Source organism: Elgaria multicarinata, chromosome 2, assembly GCF_023053635.1.
Source record: "Elgaria multicarinata webbii isolate HBS135686 ecotype San Diego chromosome 2, rElgMul1.1.pri, whole genome shotgun sequence".
Classification (NCBI taxonomy): domain Eukaryota; kingdom Metazoa; phylum Chordata; class Lepidosauria; order Squamata; family Anguidae; genus Elgaria; species Elgaria multicarinata.
In genome coordinates this window covers 25,802,603-25,830,233 of record NC_086172.1, presented here as the reverse complement: position 1 = coordinate 25,830,233, position 27,631 = coordinate 25,802,603, and the positions used below count along the sequence as shown (strand labels likewise).

General features: G+C 45.0%; 1 protein-coding gene across 1 annotated transcript in view; it reads left to right on the top strand.

Annotated features, from left to right (window-relative positions):
• Positions 1-27,631, top strand: part of CDK15 (cyclin dependent kinase 15) — a 58,488-nt gene that overhangs the window by 21,924 nt on the left and 8,933 nt on the right. Inside the window, exons 10-15 of the mRNA XM_063116188.1 lie at positions 3,099-3,162; positions 14,895-14,901; positions 15,826-15,842; positions 16,284-16,300; positions 24,606-24,613; positions 25,837-25,976. Coding sequence (XP_062972258.1) covers positions 3,099-3,162; positions 14,895-14,901; positions 15,826-15,842; positions 16,284-16,300; positions 24,606-24,613; positions 25,837-25,976 — 253 coding nt within the window. The remainder of the gene's footprint in view (positions 1-3,098; positions 3,163-14,894; positions 14,902-15,825; positions 15,843-16,283; positions 16,301-24,605; positions 24,614-25,836; positions 25,977-27,631) is intronic.

Sequence of the window (27,631 nt, the reverse complement as noted above, 5' to 3'; positions counted from 1 at the left end):
ATGATGGATGCAGAAGAAAAAAAGAATTTGCAAGCCTCAGTCCCAACATGTTAAATGTAGGGTTGCATCCAATAAACTAATCTGTATTTGGCCATTTTTCTACAAACACTAAGATAAATCAAAATGACTCCCCTTTTATGTCTCTCTTGTCTCATCAAAAATTTAAAGCCAATTAAACTGATAGCAAGCTGAAGGAGGCACAAAAGTGGAGTTCCTGCACTTTCTGTTCCCTCTTGTTAAACTTATTATTATTATTGACATGTGTCCCTCAAGGGTGCTTCCAGCAAAATGTTATAAATCACCATTAAAATATTGTAAATCAAATTACAATCCTTTAAGCACGGAACGAATAAACAACAACAGAAAAAGCACTAATAAAAATGGTTAAACTATCTAGCTGGACCCGCCTCTCAAAATTCTTAACTCTTAGGTCTATTAAAGAAAAAGTAGATTTTCACTGATCATCTTAAATCTTTATTTGGATTCATCTGACTGCACGTACAAATTTATCACAATTTAAAAACCTAAAACATTAAAAATGTATGGGTTGTGGGGTGTTTATTTACCACCGACCTAGCCCTGGGGGCTATCTATACATGGGGAAAGCCTCAGGGTGGCTCCAGGGTGGCTCTGTGGCCCTTATAGGACACAGCAGCCACTGCAAAGCCATCCTGGGGCTTTCCTTCAAATCTCTGAAGTAAAAAATTAGGGGGCTTAGCCCGACTTCTTTCTCTGAAGCAAGGGGAGGACAGCACATCTGTCATGTTCTGCCAGTCCAGAGCAAGGTGGAGGCGTAGCCGGGTGGATGGCGACCCCTAATTGGTTGCCATCCGCCCAGGCAGGGAGGAGGGGGCAGGCTGGTGAGCCAAATGGCTGCCGGAACACCCCCGCACTAGCTCCGTCGTGGGGCAAGCAGTCTCCCTTTTGCTGGGGCAAAGTTCTCCGTTCCCTTGACTTCAATATGCTGGGAACTCCCTGCGAAGTAAGCGGGGTGGGGGGAAGCCAGGGAGGGATGGTAGTGGCGGAGCCAGCGGAGGCTTCTGCTCCCCTGATGATCCATATAAACCCCACGGTTGCTCCCTGGGGTGGGGATGACGCGGTGCAACCCCGCAGGAGTGAAACCGTGGTGTTTTGGGGGCTCACGGCACCAACGCGCCATTGCCAAGACAGGCCCCCGTTCACTCTTCTTGGCCTGAGCTGGCACTTGTGTTGCGGAGTTTCCCAGCATTCAACTTGCAATTTGTAAATAAATAAATAAATAAATAAATAAATAAATAATAATAATAATAATAATAATAATAATAATAATAATAATAGAAGATTTATTTCTTACCCGCCTCTCCCTTTGGATTGAGGCAGGGAACAACATTAGTACAGGGATCAACACATCTTAAAAATTATTGATTTTACATTGATCTGGATAGGCCTGCCGGAAAAGGCTAGTCTTTAAAGCTGCCTTAAAATCACACAGAGAGTTAATTTTATGAATCTCCTCCGGCAGGCCGTTCCACAATCTGGGGGCATTGGGAAGATGCAATTCTTCTTCCCAGCCAGCGCTGTCAGTACTAACTGACTTGTGGCATGAGAGCAATGTGGGTGAGGTGTTGTCACGATGCCCTTGTGGGATTGGGCCCCATGACCTCAGTGATGATCAGTGTTACAATGCTCTTCCTCATGCACGTACCATCACCTGACCATTTTCAAGGGGCATCTTTTGTTTCCACGCTCCCCTGTTGCCTAACACAACAATAGCCTTTAAAAAGGAAATCATGTCAAAACACCAGCAAGGCTTGCCCCTAGATTAGAAAGTTGTGCGTCATACCTATGGGAGGATAAGGAACCCATTTTTCCATTTGTGTAATCTTCCTCAGCTCCCACTCATCCTTGCACCAAACCTATATACTTAAAAAAAATCCCCCTGAATAGACAGTAGTAAAATTAGCGATATGCACAGTTATCTGTGTTCAGGCTTAGCATTGTTTGAAAAACAATACTACTACTTGCCCCTGACCCTCCCCCCCCACGATTACTCTGATCTATTGGAGTCCATGGATTCTGCAAGGAAGGAGGAGGAGCTGAATCCAGCCGCCGCCTCCTGCTTCCCCTCCCAAAGAGCCAAATGCCAGGATTTGGACTTCTAAACATGCAGCCCTGTCTGCAGGATCAGAGAGCGGGCAGCAGGTTTGCAGGATCTAATTGAGCTTGCAGCTCCCTATCCAGCTAGTGATACACACATGGGAGCACATCCGGTCCTACACTGGGCGCGTGGGGCAATGCCCGTGCACCTTGCCCTGTCCGAAATAGACCCCACCCTGTTATTTGTTTTGCAGGTGTAGTGCGACCGCTGCTGCGCTGACTTTCTGTGGGTGCACGTGCTCCTTTCATTTCCTGCCTCTGTTTTTGTGAGCCCTCTGCTTCAAAATGGGCAAGGCAGAAAGAGGTGTTTGGATGCCTATTAATATAACGCATTGCATTCAGCGTTTGGTGAACATCCTTTTAAAACAAACCAATACAACAGCAGCAATTCCAGAGGCAAACGGCATCCAGAAGAGCTTGGTTTTGCTTCTTCCATTCAGCCAGTAACAAAAATCTTGCTCTGGGGTATCCCATTTTTATTGGCATGGATTTGTTTGTTTGAGGGCTAACGTGGACCCAGAGCACCTAATCAAGATATGGTGTTCTTGAGGCCCAGGATGTCTTTGAATTGTGCCCTGAATTGTTTTTGAACACCTGTCAGAAGATCCGTTTACTGTCTATTCCCTTTCATCTCAAAACAGCAGGGGTCTCTATCACAGCCACAGTGTATGGCTTCTGAATGCCTATCATTTGGGGAAGCGACTACCGTCAAGAGTCATTCATCAATGCAATCCTGGTTTCTAGGGAGAGCACCTTTGGTGTAAATAAGACTGTACAGCGATTTTGACAACTGCTGATAGGAAATGGCACCTGTTGGTGCCGTCACTCAAACTCATTTGTATTCCCAGCTATCCTGGCAAGAAAACCTTGCTGGGCCCCTTTTCAGGAATGTAACGGAGCAGAATCTGGGCTGCATACATTATTTAGGAGAGACATTGATCTTTGTCTCTTGCTTTGTGCAGGTACTGGGGGTCCCAACAGAGGAAATCTGGCCAGGAGTTTCCAAACGTCACCACTTTAAGCCAGGTATGATCTCGCTGGCTGCCCCTTCCAATGGTATATATGCTGCTTTTCACATGAGCAAATCCATGATTGCATCCTAAAGTTAACGACAGTTTAAAGAGCTTTGGGGTCAAGAGTTCCCATCCATAAAGCAGGTCTGTGCATCCAGGATAAAGTTTGTAGAGCAGCTATGAATAATACTTGGGGTGGGTGGTTTCTATTGCAGCCAGTCACTGACTCTTCCCTCAGGCTTATCCCCTTCAGGCCATTCCATTTGGCCACCTCCTCCCCATTCTGCTTTTCCTGGACCCATCGCTTCCTCTTCCCTTCTTAAATCCCCCACTCCCTGTCCTTTCCCTCAATCCTCCTGTGTGTGACTCTCTTCTCTGTTCAGCCTATGGCTTCTTCTGTTCCCCTTTGCACTCCTCTCTGGCCCACTCCCTCTAATTCCTGTAGAGAACTCTTCTGCTTGTCCTTTCCCAAGGGCTTTCCTTCTTTCTTCTGTCTCCCTTTCCTTCAGGGCTTCTTCACAAGAGCGAAATAAGGCATTGCTTGTGACTGGCCACTCACGGAAGTTCTCAGGTCCTTTTGTCAAAAGTTGTAAACCTCCTGCACATCTCCCAGTTCTTCCCCCAGTTATTCCATTAAAAAAAAAACAACCCTTAGTTGAGCTCCATCACACCTGCACGTTTGCCCTGGTTTACCCTTGAATTACCCGCCCTTGTTTCCATAACGTGTGAAAGCCGGATCAACATACACCTTTGCGCTTTTACATTTCATTCATGTTTACACCTCTCCTCTCGTGCGCACCAGCGTATCGCTGTTCTTCCATTGAGATGCACATCCTCCCCCCCAGATCTCCTTTGTACCTCCCCCTACAGTTAATTGGTTGGTGGTAGTTGGACACCGCGGCCTCCCTCCCTACATGGTTATTCCCTGTTGCCTAGGCTACGCCCTTTCTCCTCAACCTGTCTAGAGGCTTTGGAGCGTGAACATAGTAAAATCAGATGGAAGCTTACCTTTGAGTAAACCCCATTGAACAGAGAGAGACTTATTTCTGAGTAAACAGAAGTAAGACCTCAGAAGTAAGCATGGGGTTGCAGAGCACTCCTTTCCAGTTTGCTATTTTAAGACTTAAAAAAAAAAAGCTTCTGAGTGACCACACGATTAAAAGTCAGTTCTATATGTGTTTACTCAGAAGTAAGTCTCTCTCTATTCAATGGGGTTTACTCAAAGGTAAACATGCATTAGTATGAGTGGAATGTAAATTCAGTTGAAATCAATGGGATTTACTTTTGCGTAAGGGAACCAGCAGATCTGTAGTTTATGAACTTGAAGATACACAGCTTCGCATGATCAAAGGAATGGAAGTCCGATCCCTCACAATAGTGAACTACCAGGAAAAAGGTTGGGGGGGGGAATTAAAAAATCATAAAAACTCAAGGGATGACCCAATCTGATTCAAATTTGGCATGCTGAAAGCCCTCTTTAAGAGCTATCACTGTGCCAATTTTGGTCTCTTTATCTTTACAAATGAGGGTGCTGCTGGCAAAGAGGGTGCATTTTCCACATTTCTTTTAAGGTGAAAATGCCCGCTGGAGAAAAGGCACACCCTCTCCGCCCCTTGAAAACACGCCCACAGAACATCGGATTGAAAACGATGGATGAAAATACACGTTGAGGGTAGTGCGTTGTCCTTTTGATTTACTGGAAGAACCAGACTTTCCCCCCTCCAAAAAAACAGCGCTAAGGGGGGCGGGGGCGGGAAGCGAGGTCAGGGCAGGACATGGACAACATCATCTGAGTCCTTTGCACACAACCCACGTTGACAGTGGGCTATAACACTGGTGTGATGGAGCCTGATATGATTCTTCTGAAATATCTTGGGATTTCCTACTGTATGCAGGGAAGTTGCACTACAAAATACTCACTAGCTGGTACTGTCCCATTCAATACTATTAGCACCAAAGTTTTCATTTAAGAACCACGTGGTCACCCTTGTCCTCCCGTGTAATTCAGCTCATTGCAATTCTGGAAGAGGAGAAGGAAGCAAAGCGCTGATAAGTGAACGCAATTTATCTTTAATCTAAAGCAGCCCTAAATGTTCTTCTCCTTAAAGGCCCCGTTTATCTGAGGCCTCCTCAAGCTCCTGCTTCTCACTCCACCGCCTGCTCTTAGGTTCCTTCAGCCTCCATGTGCCCAAGTGCACCTGTGCCGCTCGCTCTGGCTTCCCTTTCTCCCACAGAATGACAAGGCTTCAGGTGAAATGCCACATAATGGTAGTGGGCGGGAAGGTGCCTCGGGTGAAACATTGCCAGGCCGGGTGTGCTGTCTGCTCCGTCCCTTGTCCTTGCAGCTCTGGTGCTAAGCACTGTACATGTACATCACAAATGCAAAACCCTTGTTCTGCAGGTTCTGCAGCCCCTGCAAGAAATAACAGGTGGATGACACAGACTGAATAATGGCATGAACTCAGAGACACGCCAACAACCCTGGTCATCAAAAGTTGCTATATATGTGTGCTTAGCAGCCTGTGTTTGCCAACTTTTAAAGACTGATTTTGTCTTTGTTGCTGCAGAAATAGCACAGCTCTTACCCTTATTTTATAGGGCCAGCCCATCCTGTGCTACATAGAATAGAAAAGGGTTGTGTGGTTTAATCTTTCTGGACACAGGTTGCATGGTTTCTAAAAAACCTTCGGCCCCTATTTTTGATGCTGGCAAGGCGAGCGTGTGTGTGTGTGTGAGAGAGAGACAGAGACAGAGAAGGAGAGAGAGCACAGTTCCACACGTGATTTATAAAGCAGGTTTCTTTTCTTCCCATGCAGACTGGGTGAGAATTCTGTGTCCTGAACTTCAAAGGGCCAGTTGTCTCTTATTTTGATGTGGGCAGATTGAAAAGTACGCTTTGAAAAGCAGCCTTTCTTTCCCCTTTCCTTTCCAATCCTTTCCTTCACCCCCCCCTTTTTTTTGTTTAATGTTTTCTCGTGGGATATCTTTCAGAGCTGTATACCCAAGTGTCAGGGAGGGGGTTCATGGGGGGGGGAGGATATGATCAACATCGATTCTCAACCTCTCAGCAGGATCATTCTCTAGGAAAAAATATATATAAAAGTGAAATATTAAAAACCCTGAAACGTGAAATCTATCCATCTGCACATTGCTTGCACTTAGAGAGATGAGGAGGGGGGCAAGCGCTGTTTAAAAACCAGGGGAGTCAAGAAGTGGAGCAGGGGTGTTGTGGGAGATGCTTTCAGCCAGAGGTTTACAGGTTTAGCAGAGCATAGTAACATCTCTTCAAAGAAGTGGGTGTTGCTCTGTGACTTGCTCCAAACTGCCCTCTTTTGGCTCCAGCGCTTGAAAACTAAACGTCTCTTATTTTCACATGCTGGCCGTGATTGGCCAAACAATAACCCGAACTTGCATTGTAAAGGTCTGGAATCTTTCGCACAATTAGCCGAGACTCATTAATCAAACTGGCGTGAAATGAGAATGTGTCGCCTTCCTCTGCAGACTAGGGGTCTGTCTCCCATCCCCATGTAGCAGTTGAGAGGTGCAGTGGGGGAAGTCGGCTTGCTCTTAGGGCGTAGCTCTATTCCAATCAGCCACTTCAAAAACAAATTTGGGTGAGATATGTATTCCAGCACTGAAGAGAGAGAGAGTCATATGGCTCTCAGTTTTTTCCCTTTTTCCTTTTGTAAGCAAAAGATACACAAAATGGTGAGGTTAATCCTGTAGGGAAGGTTGTGGTGAGAATGGCAATGGCGTTGAAGATAGAAGGGTTTTTCATAAGCACCTTTTCTTTTTAAAAAGAAGCCTTGATAAGTGCCAGAGCAGGGGAATGGTTAGCTTTGAATGAAACATTCAAATAAACCATTCTTAAAAGGCCACAAAACCTTGTGAGTTTGAGGAGGAGTTGCATTGCTATTTGTGAATGGTGTCACCACGGGCGCTATCCAATAGGCAGCCGTTAGATTTTTACAGTCACATTCCATGCAGCGTTTGAAGTGTTATTGTACTTGCCAGCATGGGGTAAAACACACACACACACACACACACACCCATATTATCAATGTCAAAATGTTGTGGTGTGGATCACTGTGGAAAGGCAGTACAAAGGTCTTGATGGAAGATTCCTGGATCCTATGCATTAGAGGTGTGACAAAAGCCCACTTTATTGTTCTTCAAATTGAGGAGTTGTGAAAACATTGTTATGCTCCCTTTCTGAGATCATATTGAAACCAAGTAGTATGAAGTATTGCGTTCTGCAACAGAAGCAGTTGCTCGGGAGTCAGGGTGGCTGGTTTGCTCTTGTAGCCTTGTCTCTTTGAACTAATCTATCTCTTCTTATGGGACGTTTGGTTGCGGTCGTCTTTTTTACAAGTGCAACGTGACAAAGGCTAGACTAAGAGTTTCAGCTGTTAACTATGGATGTAGCCAGGTCCACTGATGCAGAAATACTGTCCATCTTTGCACCGAATGGTAAGCCAGGATTCTGACAGGTCTTCATATAACAACATAGACAAGTTGTATGTTGGTGCATGAAACCTGTTCCCTCCCACTTGGCTCCTCTCTCTAGCATGAGCCAGAAATGGTTTGGGTAGTGTATTGACCGAAGCTATGATCTTGGCTTGTGGCTCGCTTTACAAGCCAAAATCATAAAGTAGGGCTTGTTCTTACAAATCTTGGCTTATTTCTTAGTTTGTAAGACTACCCATTCATAACTTGTTCATAAATTATGTGGAATTAGGAATGAGCAGTGAAGTGGCCAGGTTTTGCCAAAGACACCAAATTATGTAGGGTGGTTAAACAAAAAGAGATTGTGAGGAGCTCCAAAAGGATCTTTCCAAACTAGGAGAATGGGCATCCAAATGGCAAATGCGTTTCAGTGAAAGCAAGTGTCAAGTCAGGCACATTGGGGCAAAAAATCCCAGCTTCAAGTACAACCTGATAAAGGATCTGAGCTAGCGGAGACCGAACAAGAAAGAAACCTTAGGGTTGTGGTGGACAGCTCAGTGAAAATGTCAACCCTTTGTGTGGCTACTGTAAAAAAGAAAGAAAAAAGGCAAACTCCATGTTAGGCAGAATTAGGAAAAGAATTTAGAATAAAGTTGTCAATGTCATACTGCTAGACTAATTCCTGGAAGAGAAGGTTATCAGTGGCTATTAGTTCTGATGGCTAGGTGCAGCCTCCAGTATCCGAGCCAAACAAGCCTGTGTGCGCCAGTTGCTGGGGAACATGGGTGGGAGGGTGCTGTTGCACCGTGTCCTGCTTGTGAATAGCTGCTTGGCCACTGTGACGACGGACCCTTGGTCTGATCCAACATGGGACTTCTTATGCCGTTGTGGCAGTGCTTGAATCTCCTTTTTATTGATAAGAGTTGCTTTGGAAGACAATGAATGTCTGCAAAACAAGATAAAAGTAGAAGCAACCGTTTATTTTATTTGTACCCTGCTTTTCTACCAAAACAGGCACTCTTGGGGGCTTACAAAACAACTAAAATTGATTAAAACAAAAATACTAAATTAAAATACAATAAAAATGTAACAATTACAACAACAAAAAAACACTTACAGGCCAAAGTCCTCCTTAGATAAAGCTGACTTTTCCTGCCAGCAGAAGGATAGCAGAGAGGGAGCAAACCTAGCCTCCCTTGGTAGGGAATCCAAATAAATAATCAGTTTTGACATTTGTTTTACCAGACTTTACAGAGGAGATACATGGGGTGGGTGGGGAACTAGGTTGGTAGCAGCCAGGATACCCATTTGCCATCTAGCTAGGCCCTATATGATCTGGTGTATCCCTATATCTAGTTAGGCACCAATACTAGCCAACAAGCTGAGAATGAAGAGAGAGTGTTCTGCAAGGAAAATTGAAAATTAATCAAAAGGCCATTTATTTATTTATTTATTTATTTATTTATTTTATTACATTTCTATACCGCCCAATAGCCGAAGCTCTCTGGGCGGTTCATGTCAAGTTGATCTGTAAAGATGCTATTAATCCTAAAGAGAATTGCAAGCGCATTCTGACAGAGGGAAAAGCCATGCACCCTCGTTTTATTTATGTGAATATAGGGGTTCAAAATACGATAGTGCACAAGCCACTTCCATGGGTATTGGTGGCATGTCCTGCTCAAGAATATTTGAAATGTTAGCTTCAAATATACCTTTTACTGCACCTTTTCACATGTAGATGTCATATACATTATGATTTTATTAGAATGTAAGCCTATGCGGCAGGGTCTTGCTATTTTATTGTTTTATTCTGTACAGCACCATGTACATTGATGGTACTATATAAATAAATAAATTAATAATAATAATAATAATAATAATAATAATAATAATACGGATTTTGTTATTCGTTGCCCCATATCTCAGTAATATTTTAAGAATTTCAAAAACCAGTACACACAAGCAACATTGCAAATTCCATTCCCTAAAGAAGACCAGTCAGATTGCTTCAGCTGGCAGGAGAAATATGTATTGAGCACACAGAAGCTTTTACACTTTGTAAGAAAGATAGGCAGTTAGAAGTTATGCAAGAATGAACATTTTGCAATTTAGATATAGGCAAAGCAAGTCATTCAAAATCAGCAACCTGATACACACACACTCATTTTAAAGTATGTTTTTTATCAGATTTATATCGCAACCATGAGTGCTCTAGAAACTGTCTCCTACCTTCAGATATTAGGACTTTAAGAAAACTATTATGCAGTACTATCAGAGTGATTGTTTGGAACTGGCTAGAAGGAAACTGGAATCCAAAAGTTACATCCAACTGTGTCCGACCAATAGTGGAAGAGATTCTCCTTCCCCCTGCAGCCCGCAAAATCTGTTCCAGAAGTTTGGGGGACCCTCTGGAACTGATTTGGGAGGAGAGGAACAGGAAGTCCCGCTGCATGAGCGGAGATCTCTTTGCACAACATTGGATGTCACTCCAAGTGCAGACTGGCCCTCAAGCTTATGTCTGTGAAGCCTAGTACATGACTCAGTGGGCAGGTTAGGGTCGTCTTGGGGTCATCTCCCCCTCCCTGCTACCACCCAGGTCATATTCCACGAGATAGGAGTTCCACATGGATATGCAATCACACAGATACAGGAGTCATATGATCATTCTGTTTTCAGGTGAAGAACCTTGTGATTTGGGCACAGTGTGATGATCACAGGTGAAGCTAGCTGCATAATAGAGGGGAACATTACTCCTTCACATGAAGACTTTTGCCAGTTTGATAAGTGCTTGTGACTATCTTGAGTTAGTTTACCCACAGCTCCTCCATTCCAGAGTCATGTTATCACTACTCATACATCTGCCTTCTTAGGTGCTATGTTCACCTATGGTCTAAAACAAGGCTAGGCTACCTGTGGCTCTCCAGATGATGCTGGATAATGGGAGTTGAAGTCCACCTGGAGGGGCACAGGTTACCTACTCCTGCTCTAAAGGTTACCAAGAGTAAAGACTCTGGATAGCAAGAGTAAGGAGAGATTTAAGACTTGATTCTATGTTTTTACTCCAGCTACTCCCAATTATTTATTTCATCATATACTCAGACTATTATCCTATATGCAATGGTTGGCGCTTCTACACAAGTGATTGCAGTCAATGTCGAACTGACTTGGGCTATAAAATATAATCAGATAACCATTAGCAGAGGTTTTTTTCCAAATTCAGGGCTTTTGGGTGTTTTGGCTGAGGGCTTCTCTACATTTAAGCAAAAATCCCACACCCTTACTGGAGCTTTGTCTTCCAGAGTGTTTGTGGGATTACGATCAGCTCAATACACATGCTTCTCCCCCTTTCCTTTGTGAGCAAGTTCCATATGTTTCATTTATATAGCCAATAGATGGCACTGCAATACTGCACTATTCTGGAAGTACGCCACCTCCTTGATGGTTGTTTATACTTATTACTGTATTTTCAGTGATTTATAAAATGGTGGAATAAAGCTTAAAAACGATGGGAGAGGCACAGGAGGTTGACGACGTCCTGAAAAGGACCCACGACATTCCGTGAGTGAACTATCACGAGCGCACAATAAACGCCTCGTGTAGAAACAGCCTGAGACACAATACTGCACATTTTCTCACCACCACTCCGCTTCCCAAATGATTACTACCATTGAAATCAGCACATGGTCCTCCTTTCCATATGGTCACCCTAGACTATTCAGAATATGCAGGGGAGTAAATGATCTCCTGTCCAACCCACACATGCAAGCGGAAACAGTTTCATGAGGCAAATCCATTGTGGGAGGCCATTTGGCATGCAGTCTTGATGATTTTTGTAGCCTTGCAGCGGCCTGGTGCAAAGGACTTCAAAACAAAGGGCTTGCCCATGCTTCTGACTGCACGTGTGAGTCAGGGTTAAGATTCCCTGTGATGTTCTTTGTCTGTTCTCTGCCTACAGGCTAGAGAATGCCACTTCCGCTAGTTTTGCCTTGTGCGTGTTCATTTGCTTGGGTTCCCTTATTTTTGCTGCTTCAGGAGGCAGTCCTAAACTCTGTTAATACCATTTTTTCCAAAGCTCTCCTGCTGGGTGAGCTTAAATCCTTGCATTAATCTACTGCTGTGTTTGTTTCGCCATGCTGAAAAGCAGGACATTTAAATCCCCTCTAAATTCTACTCATGCTTCCAAACACCAATGGCTTGATCTTTTTCTAGACATGTTAGAATTAGACAAGTTAAAATCCAGATACCTGGGGTCAAGGATAGGAAAGGATTAGGGATAACAGAACATGGAACTAGTTGCTGCTGCAACTGAAATGAAATTGCTTCCTGCTGTGTGGAGAGTCTCAGGTTCCTTGGTTTGAAGCAGGGTGAAGAACATGTGGCCCTCCAGATGTTGAGGGATAGTATCTCCCATCAGCCCAATGTTTCAGGCGTTTCTGTTCACTTGTTAAAGGGATCCCTGATTGGTTAGGCTTGCCCATGTTAGAAGTATAAAAAGCATTGCCTTCATTCTAAATGAGCGTCATTTGCTCTTAGTATCATCAGTCCGTAGCCAACTCTGGTAGTTACTATGATGTTAATATGTGATCCTTGATTGGCTGGGCTCACTCACGAAAGAGAGAAAATGGCACTGAAGCAGAAATGGGGAGGAGGGAAATGACTGCAAACTGTTGTAAAGAGCCCCCTATACCCACCAAAATTAAATCAAAAGATTCCCTCCCTCCACCCTGGTGGTTTAGAAGTGAAACGGAAATAGGAGAACATTTGGATGAGCCTTGTTCGAGTACAATACCAAGATGACATGAAAGCTGAGTACAATACCAAGATGGCTTCTAGTCTATAAAAGTGGTTTTCAGAATTTGGTGTTTGGGAATTGCGAAATGAGGAACTGAGTTGAGGCAGAGACGCTTCCATTGCCAATCATCCCCTGCAATGTGTAGCCATAGAACAGTTGTCAGTGGGTTCACAAGTGGCAAAAATGGGGGAGAGGAGCGTCAGTTTTCAGGGGAGCAAAAGCTGGGGTTTATTGATGGCCGCAGCAGTCAGTTTTCCCCTCTCAGAAGGCCGCTGTGAATGATGCTACACCTGGGATCCGTGGCATGGCACCAATGTGCGCGTAGAAACCTCCCTTGGCACCCGCCAGGTTCCCTGCCTCTTCTGTTGCTGTTCTTAAGATTGCTTTTAATGAAATAAAAAATGTTTAACTGGGAAGTGGATAGGATGCAAAACAAAGCACTGCCTTCCATGGGCCATCATTATTTCCCGAATGTTTCTGGGATCCCACATGGACACCAGAAGCATTCTTAGAAAATAAAAACAGTGGGTGGCTGAATTTTGGAGTGTGCCTAGCGGGCCAGGAAAAAAAAACGAAAAAGCTAACCTGGGGGGGGGGGGCGATGGTAGGGGGCATTCTGGGGGGAAGAAGTAGGTGGGTTAGTGGAGAGTAATGGGAGGTGTTTTGCCTGTGCTGTGTGTATGTATGTTTTGCCTTTTTGAAATGTGGGTGGTGCGTGTTAGCTTGCTCGCTTGGTTTTGGTGTAGTGTATGTTCTGCCTTTGTTTGGGTGGTAGTGATGGTTTGGGGGGCTGACTTGACGATGCCACATTTATTTATTTATTTGTTTGTTTATTGCATTTGTATCCCACCTTTTTTCCTTCAAGGAACCCAAGGCGGCGTACATAATCCTCCTCCTCTCCATTTTATCCTCACAGCAACAACCCCATGAGGTGGGTTGGGCTGACAGTCTGTGACTGGCCCAAAGTCACCCAGTGGGTTTACATGGCTGAGTGGGGACTAGAACCCGGATCTCCTGACTCCTAGTCCAACACTTTAGCCACTGCGCTACACTGACTCTCACACACCACACTGGCTCTCACTGGCGTCCCATCCCCTGAAAACCCTGCGCTTTTGCTCCTCCAGGGTTGTGCTGGGTAATCCACACGCCAAGGAGCAAGTGTGGGGTTGACGGCCGCCTCCCCATCCTTCCCTGGCTTTCCCCCTTACCCCTGTAAAATGGAAAAGGCTTCTCTTCAAAGAGGAAACCTTTCCCCCCACGCTGGAGGAGGCACGGGGGGGGGATTCCAGTGGCCATTCAGCTTGCTGCCCCTTCCCCTCCATCGACTTCTGGTGACCAATAGGAGGTTGCCTTCCGCCCGGGAACTCTCAAAATCCAAAATTGGCCCACCAGCTGAAAAAGGTTGGGGTTCCTTGTGCTACATCATCACATGGCATCATTACTACAGTGCATTCCGGGTGTGGGTGGGTGTGAGGGAGCACCTTTCTTTCCCAAATGCCTCCTGGGAATAGCACCACATAATATTGTATAACATCTTTCACAGAAACATTCTGAGGATGGGAAATGGTGGCCGCCAGATGGCAGCACTGCAACAAAATTGGTGGCGGTGGAAGACGCCAACCAAACAGGCAAGCTGGTCTCATCTCCCAACCCCGCAAAACCATCAAGCCACAGGTTCTCCCCTGACAACTTCCAGCTTAGCCTTAAATACCTTTTAGAAAGAGATTTTGAAGAGGCTCCCAACAACTTCCCCTGAACTGAACTTCTTTTTAAAGTGTCCCTTGATTTTTCACTTTCTGCCAGCAGATGGAAGCCAGAAATAACAAGCACAGTCTTGCTAGCAGCACAATACATTTTAATATAAACGATGTCAAAGATCTTGGATTTGGATTCTTTCTTTTTACAGTTTTTCTCCCAATTTTTATGTTTCATTTAAAAAAGAATCTCTATAGGGCAGAAGGAAACAGAATTCTAAAAGAAAGGAAACCTTTCTTGCCAGTGAAGTGTTTAGATCTAAAAGCAACCAATATAGTGTGTGTGCATCAACACGGGAGTTTGCTATCTACCATGGCCTCAAGGAAGTCTTATTGACAGAGTCATATTGTGCACTGAAAAACACTGTGCCTTCAAACCCTGTAATTTAAGATAATCAACCGTAAATATTTTCTGGCCTTTGAGTTGACCTAATAAAAGTATTCAGGTAATGTGGATTTTGGAGCTTTTCTTTTGGAATAGTTTGCATGTGAGAAATTCAGGCTGCAATCCTTCCACACTGAACTGGAGGGTAAGAACCATTAATTTTTAACGGCGCATACTTCTGAATAGGTGTACATAGGTTTGCACTGCCAGGGTCCATTCCCTCCCCACTCAGCCATGAAGCCCATTGTGGGAACCCCTCAAGCTAATCTCTACAATCCAGCCTAACTTCCTCACATGGTTGTTCTTAGGGCAAAAATCAACCCAGTATATGCCACTCTAAGATCCTTGGGGAAAGACAAATGCAGCAGAGTTCTTGTGGCATCTTAAAGACTAACACATTTATTATGGCTTAAGCTTTTGTTTATTGCAGCCCATTGATAAAGTTGACTGGCCCACAAAAGCTTATGCCATAGTAAATGTGTTAGTCACAAGACTCTTGGTTGTGTTTGCTGCAACAAACACTGTGGAAGAAGGATAGAAATCAATTTTCTTGAATGCTGTCCAGACAACGTTGGATTCCTTTCCCTTTTGCCTTTAAACAAGATCTGTCGTTGGGCGGATCCGCACGTCGGCCCCAGAGCGCATTTATGCGACCCCAGAGCACCCCGAAAACGATAGTCTGTACTTGCCTGTAAAAAGAAACGAGGAAGAGACGCCGACGATGACGCCGACGACGCCACCCAGCTTCCTGCTCCCCGGCGGTGCAGAGAGCTCTTTTTGAAGAAGGCGGGATAGAGAGCTTTTTCCGCTCTCCACCCAGCTCTCCGTCCCTGCTCCCCGGCCGGGACAGAGAGCTGGGTGGTGAGCGGAAAAAGCTCTCTACCCCGCCTTCTTCAAAAAGAACTCTCCGAGCCGCCGGGGAGCAGCAAGCTGGGTGGCGTCGTCGGCGTCATCGTCGGCGTCTCTTCCTCGTTTCTTATTACAGGCAAGTACAGACTATCGTTTTTGGGGTGCCCTGGGGTCGCATAAATGCGCTCTGGGGCCGACGTGCGGATCCGCCCTAGGGCAGTTCACACAACAGATGTTACCTTAGTGCAGCAGTGGGTAACTTGTGACCTTCCAGATGTTGATAGACTGCAGTTCCGCTATATAATAACACTGAAATGAGGGTTAGAGTTGGCCTAAATGGCTTTCTAACAGAACCCTTTAAAACAACCCGGGGAGTTAAACAAGGATGTCTCCTGGCCCCCTCCCTCTTCAACATCTATGTTAATGACCTAGTGTCACAGTTAGCCCAAGTAAACTCCCCTTCCCCAGTAATCATGAACAGAAAGATCTTTAATATATGCAACCAACGTAGCACTTATCTCTCTCGCGCGTTTGGGCCTGAAAAAGCTTTTAGGTACTCTCAGCTCTTATTGCAAATCTGAAAGCCTGGCAATAAACTATACTAAGACAAAGATAATGGTCTTCGGCAGCCGCAGACCTACACACAGATGGACTTTGGACCAACAGGTCATTGACCAGGTTCGCTCATTTAGATATCTGGGCATTCTCTTTAGTGAGTCCCTCTCGTGGAAAGGGCACAGGGAGGCAGCGAAATTGAAAGCACAAAAAACTATAGGGGCTCTAATGAAGTTTTATTATAATAAAGGGGGACAGTTGATCGAACCTGCCCTAAAAATCTTTAACACCAAAGTAATAACGCAGCTGCTTTATGGGTCTGAAATCTGGGGGTCTGACAACACCATGTTGAGGGAATTTACACGTCGTTGTGAGGGCGCTTGCATGCGCCCCCAGTGCGCCCCCACAACAACTGTGTAGACCGAGAAAGAAGAGGCGGAGGAGGCAGCGGCTGGGGAACCGGCCGCATCCCTGCCGCCGCCCCGCAGCTGGCCTCCTGCTGCCAGGGTAAGAGCCACCCAGGTCGGAGAGCTCGGCTTCCACTTCCGCCGAGCTCTCCGACCTGGGTGGCTCTTACCCAGGCAGCAGGAGGCTGGCGGGGAGGCGGCGGCAGGGCGGCGGCAGCAAGGACGCGGCCGGTTCCCCAGCCTCCTCCTCCTCCGCCTCTTCCTCCGTCTCTTCTTTCTCGGTCTAAACAGTCGTTGTGGGGGCACACTGGGGGCGCATGCAAGCGCCCTCACAATGACATGTAGATTCCCTCCTGGTCAAAACAAGAATTTTAATGCATGATAAAACAGTTCAAACTTCTGAAATGCATTGAATTACATCTGCTTCTGTTGTCTTGCATATACTTATTACAAAGTCCTGCTTAAAAGAGACAAAACTTGAGCCACACGCATAGGTGGCAATGACTCTCGAGCCTATACCCTTCTGTCAGTAGATCTGCCCTGGGAGGCCAACATAGCCCCTGCTCCCCAACGAAGAAGGACAAGTAGTGTGCAAAGAGATGGAAGACACTGAAACCCCTCCCAAGATTTCTAAATATGAAGAGGATACGAGCCCATACAAACGTTCATTCTGTCAAACATCCTAGCAGCACAGTTCGGCTTCTGATGTGTGATACTATTCTCCTTCGCACTTGGCAGAAGTATACAGAGGACTAAACTATCCAGAACACTTTGGTCATCTGTATGAACTCTGTGAAGCTTGGATTATTAGATCCCATATATTACTTTCCTTCCAGTCCTAGGCCAGGAGTTGAAGGTAATGAATGTGGTCCATTGAAGATCCATGCCATTCTCTCCCTTCCCCACAACAGAGCAATATGCACAACTCCATCTTGTGCTAGTGATTATTTACAAATGCCAGAGGTGTGATGTGCTTTTCATACAAGGGATTTTACATATACAGGTTTAATTCATCTTATCTATCCAGTCTGGGAACTTTTTTTTAATCACTTATCTCTAATCTGTCGTCACAGTGTCTTGCATTCTGGCAGTTATGAAAGAGCTACTTCAATTACATTAGAGAGCTCCAAGGGAGTCTTATAGTCACTGTAATCAAAGCAGCAGCTCTCTCTCTCTCTCTCTCTCTCTCTCTCTCTCTCTCTCTCTCTCACACACACACACACACACACACACACACACACACCTATACACTGTAAGTCAGTATGCTTATTGGCACTGAAATTACAGTGAAATATATTGTGATGGTGACAATCATTGTTAACCTTTGTATAATTTAGGTACAATCAATATCTGATTTCAGTGAGAAACTGGAGAGGGGTAGCCATAACTTTGGATTGGCAGCTGCCTAAGGTGGTATATGTGGGGTGGTGGGGCGGGAAATAGTGTTGAGGCATTGCAGGACAAAGCTGTGTGTGCCACTCAACCTGTCCTAGAGGATGCTGGCTGTCCTGTCACCAATGTTGAAGTAAGATTGATCTAGTTGGCATCTGTGTGTGGAATGGGGAGAGTGCCATCTTGTCCACCTCAGGCAGCAAAATATCTTGGGTTTGCCCTGGCTTAAATGTAATGGAGCACATGTGTTCAGAAACATTAAGTTATCCCACAAAAAAATCCCATTTTTTTGTTTGTTATGGATCTCTTTTTTGTCTCCTTGCAGCCCCGATCATATATTCTTTGAGAATTACCGGATCCTCTTTGTGGTACATTAAAGCCAATTAAAGATAGTTGCGAGTCCTGGAGCAACCATCTCTGAAGAGTTTCCTAACAACTCTTTGCATTAGACAGGCAGACAGATTCAGTACAGATTAAACCTAGGCTTACAACCCAAGTGTTTATTTAAGCACTCCTTCTCTTTTTAAACAACCTGGCAGTGCTCCGGAAAGCAGATTTTAAACTGGGCCTCAAGAAAAGAGAACTGGGAACATAGAATGCAACTAGGGGGAACGCTTAACAAGCAAGAGGAATAACCAGGAACAGAAGACTAGGAACGCTGAAGTACAGCAATGATACTTGTTTAGACAAGTTCCCAGAGATGACCTGGAATCAGGTCAAGGGTCAACAGGAGCCAATCACCATCCTCAGGGGCAATATTAGTTTCATCAGGCAAGCCATGCCAGCAACTCCAGATGGAGGGGTCCCTGGCATTTTCAGGCTAATGCCTTTGTTGTAATTAATTTTAGTTTTGTCCCAGTACCAGTGTTTGTATTTCCCCCCATACATATGCACTTCTGGGAGTAAGTGCGAAGGATTTTTCTTGGGGCTGTCTATATGCAGGGAAATCCCCACACTGGCTGTGGATCTGAACTTCATCAGTTATATGATGCAGCAGCAGATTCGAGCCACCGCAGGGCTTTGCCGCGAAGCTGCGCATTGAAAAAGTCAGGGACTTACCCGGACCTTTTCAATGGGAGCGATGTCATTCCGGCTCTTCTGTCGCTCCAGGGGTGGTCCCTGGTGGAAGGTGACTGGCGAATGGTCACCTGATACTCCTGGTCAACTGGTCCAAAACCGGGCAGCAGGATTGTTAACGGGGACTGGCCAACGAGTCCTCATTACGCCAGTATTTTTCCAGCTATGTTGGCTGCCAGTCCCTGTCCAATCCCAAAAGTGCTGGTATTAACATTCAAATCCCTAAATGGCTTGGGGCCAGGTTATCTGAAGGATTGCCTCCTCCTATATGTACCTGCCCGGACATTAAGATAATCCTCAGGGATCCTTCTCCGTGAGCCCCTGCCAAAGGAAGTAAGGCAGGTGGCTACCAGGAGGTGGGCCTTTTCTGCTGTGGCACCACGGCTGTGGAATGAGTTCCCTAGAGAGGTTCACCTGGCATCTACATTATACACTTTCTGGCCCCAAGTGAAGAACTTTTTATTTCCCCAGTATTTTAGCAAATTACTGCCCTAGCTTTTAATTATGCTTTTTTACTTCTGTATTTTAAATCTCTGCATTGCCGCTGGGTTTTATTCTGGTTGTACTTTTGTACTGTTTTATATTGTGGTTTTAAGCTTTCATATTATATTCTATGCTGTGCTTATGTTTTTAATTTACTTGAACTGCCCAGAGAGCTTTGGCTATTAGGCAGTAGAGAAATGAAATTAATTAATGAATTAAATTCCTGTGCCGTTAAATAAGGACTTATGGAGAGATGTCTGTATCCCTATTCAACACTTTTTTCCCCTCAAGAAGTCCCAGCCCCAGAGTTCCTTGTGCATAGGTAGGAGGGAGGAACAGCTGGTGGGAGGAAAAAGCACATAGTAATCCTGTTCCAAAGGGGTAGCCGTGTTAGTCTGTAGCAGCAAAACATAACAAAGAATGTTGTGGCACCTTAAAGACTAACACATTAAGTCCACATGCTTTCATGGACTAGGATCCACTTCAGCAGAAACATGAATTCTAATCCTCAGTTGTCAGGTATACCATGAGATTGATGGATTTCCACTCCTTTTAGCTAAATCTGGTGCCATTCATAATAACCGTTTCTGTAGGGGTAACCATATTAGTTCCCAGTGTCCAGTTTCAAGTGGGGTCATGGCAGAGGAGCAACTGTCCAGCAAAAGTTATGTTCCAAGGCAAGGTCAGAAGGCAGTCCAGGTCGGAGTGTTTATTATTATCGTCATTGTCATCCAATTTATGGGTGACCCTATAGCCAAAGCTCTCAGGATGACATACATAATACAAGCAAGAAATAATATATATATATATATATATATATATATATATATATATATATATAATATAACCAATGATAAAACCACATCAAAAAATATTATTTTAAATGCAATAAAGAGTTGTGAGGGATGTCCAGTGAAGAGAGCCAAGTAGCTAGAGATACCCAAGCAGTGGACTAAGGCACAGACATTGTTACATTGTTTCTCTGCCTAGGACTGAGGCTTTTAAGCCTGAACTTCCTGAGCCCTACCTAGTGCTCAGTTGCAGATCATCAGAGCTCTTACTTGTGAGGAGAGCCTTGCTTATGAGTTGCACTTTGCTTGCGTGGAGCACTCTCTTGTGAACAGGCACTTTTTCACCTGGTCTGTATCATTAAACGACTACATTCTTGGAGCCTGTCAGTAGCTTGATGTCCACCTCTGAGTCAGAACCCTCCCTCTCTCTCAGACCCAATGCTGTCTCCTTCAAAGGCCAAGATCCTCCTTGCTTAGCAGCCTGCTGTCCAGGGACATCCGGCTAGGAATGGTATGACACCCAGAGACAGTAGGAGCCATCTCTGCTGCTGATAGGATTTACAAACCCCAAACATATGTGAGTAAATGTCTAGTTCACACATGAAAATATATGCAGACACATACACACAATGTTGCCATGTTTGGGGCATGGTAGAAGAGCCTCAGTAAGGACTATGGGGGTAATTTCAGAAATGCAGAAGGCTTTTCTTTCCATCACACATGAGATTATATGGATGGGTCATGGTATGTGTGTGGAAGGATACAAGCGTATACTGGAGCGCAAAAATGATGCTTGGGGCCCCGCATACCAATACCATAATATTCCATAGGAGGCATCCTTTGTATGAGATAGAGGGGTGTGTGTCTGTTTCTGGGCTTGTCCACTCCAGCCCTTAGCAGTAAAGAGGTTGCCCACTCCTGTCCTACTGGACAGTATTTGCGAAACCATGCAAGATCATTCTCTCTTGAAATGTTTTTACATTATTTTATTTTTAATTCTTCTAGGCAGGGTGCAGGAGTACTCAGATAGCCTTTTAAAAACACACAAAAGCAACCCATAGCAAAGACAAGGAGACGGTTTCGTGGGCCTTTTCAAATATTTCTTGGAATGGCTGCCCACAGTCCTCTCCAGTGCTAAAGACTCCCCGGATTAAAACGAGCGGCGAGCACAAGTAGCAGTAAGATTAACCGCTGCAGCAAGACTCCCCGTGTGTAACATCCATCTATCTGATGTTACATGTTGCAAATTTGCCTGACCAGCTTGGCAATTGCCATTGACATGGGTTGCTGGCAGGGAAACTCACCATGATGCCCTTCATTCACGCAGTGCGTTGTTCTAAATTCTCTGTGTGTACTGAGAGAAAGAGAGAGAGAGAGAGGGAGGCCAGCCAGCCAGGGGAGTGGAGGGAGGGAGGGAAAGAAGGAGAGAAACTCACCATGGCAAGGATATTGGCTAAGCGAGGCTAATATGATATCTAGCCCTGATATCATAGATAGAGTGTTAAAACAACAAGAGAGAGACAAAGAGGCTCCAATTATTCAGGAGTATCAGGTACTGAAAGATAACAAGGAAGTGACAGATTGCAGAAGGAGATGTAGGATGCATCAAGTCCTTGCACAATTCTGACAGGTCATGCAGAAAACAGATGGCTGCACCCATGGTATAGAGATCAGCTAGGCCTCATGGCTCCCACTACATCTTCCAGTCTACTTTGCATTACTTTATCAGTCCCAACTCCTCTTTTCCTAGTCTCTTATACACACACACATTCAGCAAAAATCCCACAACCTTACCGGGGCTTTGTGTTCTGGAGTCTTTGCAGGTTTAACAATCAGCAAAACACACACACCTGTTTTTGCCAGTGTCTTCCCAGTTGGCGCTGTTTTATAGCGTGTTTTTCATTAATTACAGCGTTTTCAGGGTTTTATAAAACGATGGATTTCAGCTTGAAAACAGCAGGAGAGGCATTGGAGGTTGACAACGTCATGAAAAAGACCCGTAAACTTCCGTGAGTGACCAGTCACGAGTGCGCAATAAATTGCTAGTGTGGAGAAGCTCTCTCACACACACACTGTTCACATGATCTAGTTCAGTTGCGGGATTTGGGAGTCCTGGTTTCAGAATTTTGATTATTTTTCTTAAAGTCGAATTCAAGACTGTGTGCCCACATTCCCTAGCAAGTTGCTAAACAGCACTTCAGAATCATATTAGCATCAGTGCCAGCATTCACGCTTTATAGAAGTAATGTCTATTTATAAAAACAGCAACATCAGGTTTTGTAGGAGGATTGGAAATCCCAGATACATGGTTTGGGCGGGTTCCTTGGTTTCCTTTTGTTTAATCTGGTGATTGCATCTTAACTTTCCAGAGAGCTTCTTCACCGGTAGGCCTGGGAGACTCCAAATGATCTGTGACAGGTAAGCGTGGTATGACACAGGATTGTCAAGCTCTCCCTTAGGATCCGTTTGTTTTTCTATGCATGCTTTGTTCCTTTGAGCTGAGTCTCAATAAAACAATGCCAAAATTACAATAGTATTTAAAGCTAACAACAACCATAACAACAAAATAAGCGGCAGATTCTCCAAAAACCATCTCAGCTTCATGGATTCAGGATTATCATCAGGGCTATTTGAGCCACCTAAGCAGCTGCAGACCAACCATTTCACAAGTAATCCATGTGAAGCAAAATGTCCCTGAGCTTGTGGTGTTCAGTCTGCGAAAATCCAGACTGAGCTAGAGATCAGTGGCACAATTGCTGGCTTGCCCAATATTTACTGAATATACCCTTCGTAGGATCCGTCCTGGGCAGCCCCACTACTAGAGATGGCATAATACCTTGTTTGCATTACGAAGGTTGTAATCAGTTTTAAGGATGCCAGGAGTTCCTGAGACCTTTAGTACAGATTCCACATTTTGTTGCAAGCCTTTGGCAATGGCTGTTCCTTTGGCACCGGGTGAGAAAACAGAAATAAGGCAGTAGAACTAGCTAAGGCAGGGATTGGAACTGCCTCCTGCCCCTCAAAGCATCACCCGACATTCTCAGGCCTTGTTGCTCCTGTACTTGGATATGGAAACTCCCTCCGCTATGCTGAAGTCCAGGCCCCTTTTTGCATGTCCACCCATATGCTTTCAGCCACGTGTGGGGTGTTGTGCAAGAATGGGAGGATGACACTTGCACAAACACATGAATACCCAGGCTTTGGCGCTGCCTTCTGGGCTGGAAAAAGCACATTACCATGCTGAACTAAAACCTGACATTGTTAGGCCGGTTCGCCTAACTAGGCAAATAAATGGCTTTACATCCCACGGAAAACGCTGTTTCTAAACAAGGCAGGCAGTTCGTCTTCCTAACTTTCCCTGTCTTAGTCTGTTTCCAGACCAATGAGAAGACGTTGTACAGCTATTCCGTCTTTTCTTTTTCGGTGGATTATCTGCGGGAAGAGAAAAGACAGAAGAAGCAGTGGGAAAACAGGGGGGTTATGAGTGGAAGGCGACGGCATTTGGACCCCCGTACAATTCTATGAGTGAGACAGGGCAATGGTGCCATAAAAGCCTGCTCTGAAAGCGCCCTGATATTGTGCTGGCATGTGCAGCTTTACAAATTCTGGGAAACGCCTCTGAAATCGTCATAGCTGAGTGGTGGAGCACCTCCTCTGTATGCAGGCGGATTTCAGGCTCAAACCCTGGCATTTCTAGCCAGGGTGGGGTGGGGGATGGGGCTGTCTATGGAACCTGGAGAGCCATTGCCGTCACTGTTGACAATGATCTGACCCCGGGGGTGCATGCTTCTAACTCATCTGCACCACTTCGTTGTTTTGCCTTAGAATTCTGGCTTCCCTTCCTCTCTCCTCCCTCTGCCCTTCCCACCCCTCCCAAGAAAAAAGGCATTGGCAGCTGATGGCATCTACTCCAAACTCCAGGCCCAGTTAGTTTTCCACGTCTGTTTTTGTTGGGACGGGAGCTGGAGAATGAAAGTGAGCAGATCCAGGCTGGGTGATGTCATTTGGTAGGGAAATGCCAGCTGGGATGGGTGTGAGGAGAAGCACAGCAGGCTTGGCTCTAATGGGCCACCTGACACTTTGAAGGAACAAGCACATTAAAAGCCATAAAGCTGAAGCACTGTTTTTGTTTGCTTGCTTGCTTTTCTTCTTCTGTTTCACTTCTTAGTCTCCAAGCTGCCATGTCCCCCAGAAGTCAGCCACTTGGCACTGGGTTTGGCCAGACACAGTCGAAGGAGAGGAAAGCACAGTTTTTTGTCATGTGAAAGTGATGGTTTTTTTAAAAAAATAAACAACTTCCCTTATGAGCTACTAAGGGGACAATATATTCTGCCCATTTATGTTTAAGGGATGCTTACAGAATAAAATGCTGTGATTCCAAGACCATGGACCTTCTGGAAAACTTCATGTTTGATGACGAGATTAATGGGATGGTAAAACAGACACACACACACACACACACACACACACCAATCTTTTTTAATGCAGTAAAGCTGGCAGGAGCTCACTTTTCTGGCAAAGTTAGTGGAACAAGCCAGCGCTTTCACAGGCTGGACTCACTCTCCCCACAACATCAAGCCATGGTGACTTCTCCTAATTTGACAGTTTTCATTTCAGTCCTCCCATTGTGCTATAGACAGGATTTGGCACCAGCTCTAGTAAATAGGTGTCTCCATTCTCTTGTAGTAATATTTAGAGGTACAAACATCCCTGTACTGTCCAGGGCTGATCCTACCATTACTCAGAGTGAAGCAGCGCTTTTAGGCGGTGGATTTTGGCTGCATCAAATTGTCAATTACTGTAAGTAGTTGACACTATCTATTGAGTGAGCAACACAAGCTCTTACTATCAAGTTACGTCAGTGTAAAGATTTTCCTGGGACACTGTTTTTGAAGTCTCCCAGCTTTCACAGCCTAACTCTCAATTCCTTCCCCCCTTCTAACATTATTATATCATTGATTTCCTGTCATGTTCCTAATAATATAGTCAGTTTCCTAATTTCAGAAATTGACTCAAAGAAAAACAAAATATTGCCTGGAAAAAGGATATATTAGCCAAAGCCTATTCTAAATCAAGCTGGGGGTGGGTGAGCAGGTGAAGGTCACCTTTCACTAGACTATCTTCACCTTCAGACAACTTAATATAGTATATTCCTAATTATGCACGACACTTTCTCAGGTACCAAAATGGCATGCTTCTTCCCTAGTGATGACGAAAACCCTGGTTCACGTCCAGAAATTTAGTAGAAATACAATATGTGTGGAGGTGGAGAGTATTCTGCCTGTTCCATCCAATGTATACATTTATTTGTATGTTTGGAGGAGGAGGAGGAGGAGGAGGACGCAGATCAAGTTATGTTGGAAGTGGCCCCAAGTATGACCATAGCAATCTCAAGCCAAAGTTTGCTTGTAACAAGAGAACTATGCATTGCATTTGCTTGCTATTGGTATTTTCCCCACATTTAAGCCCTTTGTTTGCAAAGTAGTGACTTGTTTTCAGAATAGATGTTTTTGAAAAAAATCTTTCTTTGGAAATGAGTCCGAAGCAGTCTCCAGCACTTAAGTACTACCACCTCCTAACTTGAGAACATTTTGGACAGAGAAGATGTAAAACTTCTTGACTCATTTGTGTGTCTGTAATTGGCTTTAACTCTGGGGCCCAAAAGTTAGCACGGAAGTTTTCAGATCTGTCTTATCTATGGCTTAACTTTATCGTTCAAGCTCTTGCTGCGATGTTGGTTATTTCTCATTTTCTAGACTGGGCAGGGAGACTGAGGCTGAAGACTTGGCAGCAAGAATGTTAAAAGTTTGTCCACAAGATAGGATCTCCGCACAGGAGGGACTTGTTCATCATTTCTTCAGTCCTTTGCCCTCTCAATTGTACCAGCTTTCTGATGGTATGTTATTCCCTCTTCCATTTTCCACTACACGTGATTTTTTTAAAAAGTTTTTCATGGTTGGGACTTTGTAAACACACTGCACAAGCTAGGCATGTACATTGCACATAGTACGATCCTCCACACAACTATCTTAGAATGTATCCAGACATACCCATTTCCCTGCATGCAGAAAGCTATAATGTCAACAGAAAAGCGGATGGGAATCAGAAACATTTCAAAACAAACCACAGCTGCACTTTGTGAACAGGGATATAATATTGTTTGCTTGAGAAGCCAGATTCTTACAGATTTTCATCCTTCCTTCTTACCAGACCTTGGGTGGGGGCCATAAATGAGAACCCTTCTTAAATGAAAAATTCACTTTTGATTTTGAGACATATCCCAAACACAGCAGACTATCTTTGCCAAAGTGGCAATCCCCACTAAACTAGATGTGATGGCAGCAGATCCCTGGGTTGAAATCCAGACTTGGGCCTCTTACGTAGAATGAGAGGCGTGAGGGTCCAATTTTCAGACCAAAAGGGCAAGTAGGAAAGGTGTGAGAACCCATACCTCCACCTGCCCTTAGCCTTCCCCACAGTCTGTCCCTCCAGGGGCTTTTCTCCTCTTGTCAGCTCTGCAAAGGGAAGTGAGCTTCCTGGAGAGAAAAGTGCTTACTGGGGAAGGGGGCGGCAGAGACATAAGTGGACAGCGGAGGAGGATTCTCCCACACTCTTAAAGCAGCCACTGCCAAAAATAAAAAAAGGACAAAAGAGGACATTTGCATAAAATTTACATAAGTGGATGTATATGTATAGATGCAAATTTAGAAATTATTACGATGATTGGAATAGAAATGACTATGAGCTCCATCAAATCGGGGGTTAACACTCTCCCTACCGTCGCTTCTCCGCCCGTGTTTTCGTTCCACAGTTTCAAAAGAGGAAGTACACAAGGAGCACGAGGCCCATTGAGTCCGCTGTTCTAATGGCGCTGCTTCTCCTGCACACAGCAGGAGAGAGCAGCCATTCCGAGTTTAAAAATACATCAGACTTAGCGAGGATTTTTTTTGTGGCGCAAGGAAGGCCAGAAGGGGTGGGAGACAGACGACGTTATGTGAGGGACCCGAGCAAACTCCGTGAGTGCCCAGTAACGAGCGTGCAATAAAACGCTCGTTGGATGGAGCTTTATGACGAGGTGACCTGGGTGTGCCTTGTTCAGCCTGCTGTCCAGGCACTATTGATGGGCAATATCAAATCCCAGCTCTCCCTTTTAAGGATTCTTTATACCGACCTTGGACTTGTCAGCTCTTCAAATAGAGGATGCTTTGAAAATAGTGGACATTCCTGTGGTAGCCCTTCAGAAAGAGGACTGTCCTCTTTAAAACTTAATATAGTATATTCCGCCTTATTCACCCATGGTCCCCTTTTGCTCATTACTTGGCCGCTCAGCCCTTACTTCCTCCAGGACTGGCGCAGATCTGGGTATTTAAGCAGATGGATTTGCTGCTGCCACTATCGGGTTTGACCCTCAGTGTGTGCGCATGGGGGGGGGGGGAGGCAGGGGCCCGGGGGGTGGGTGGGCAGAGCAGGAGAGAGAAAGATCTGCATTCCTTTTCTGTCCGACCAGCCACAGAGCACAAATCTACTTTGACACTTTTAGAAAACTGAAAA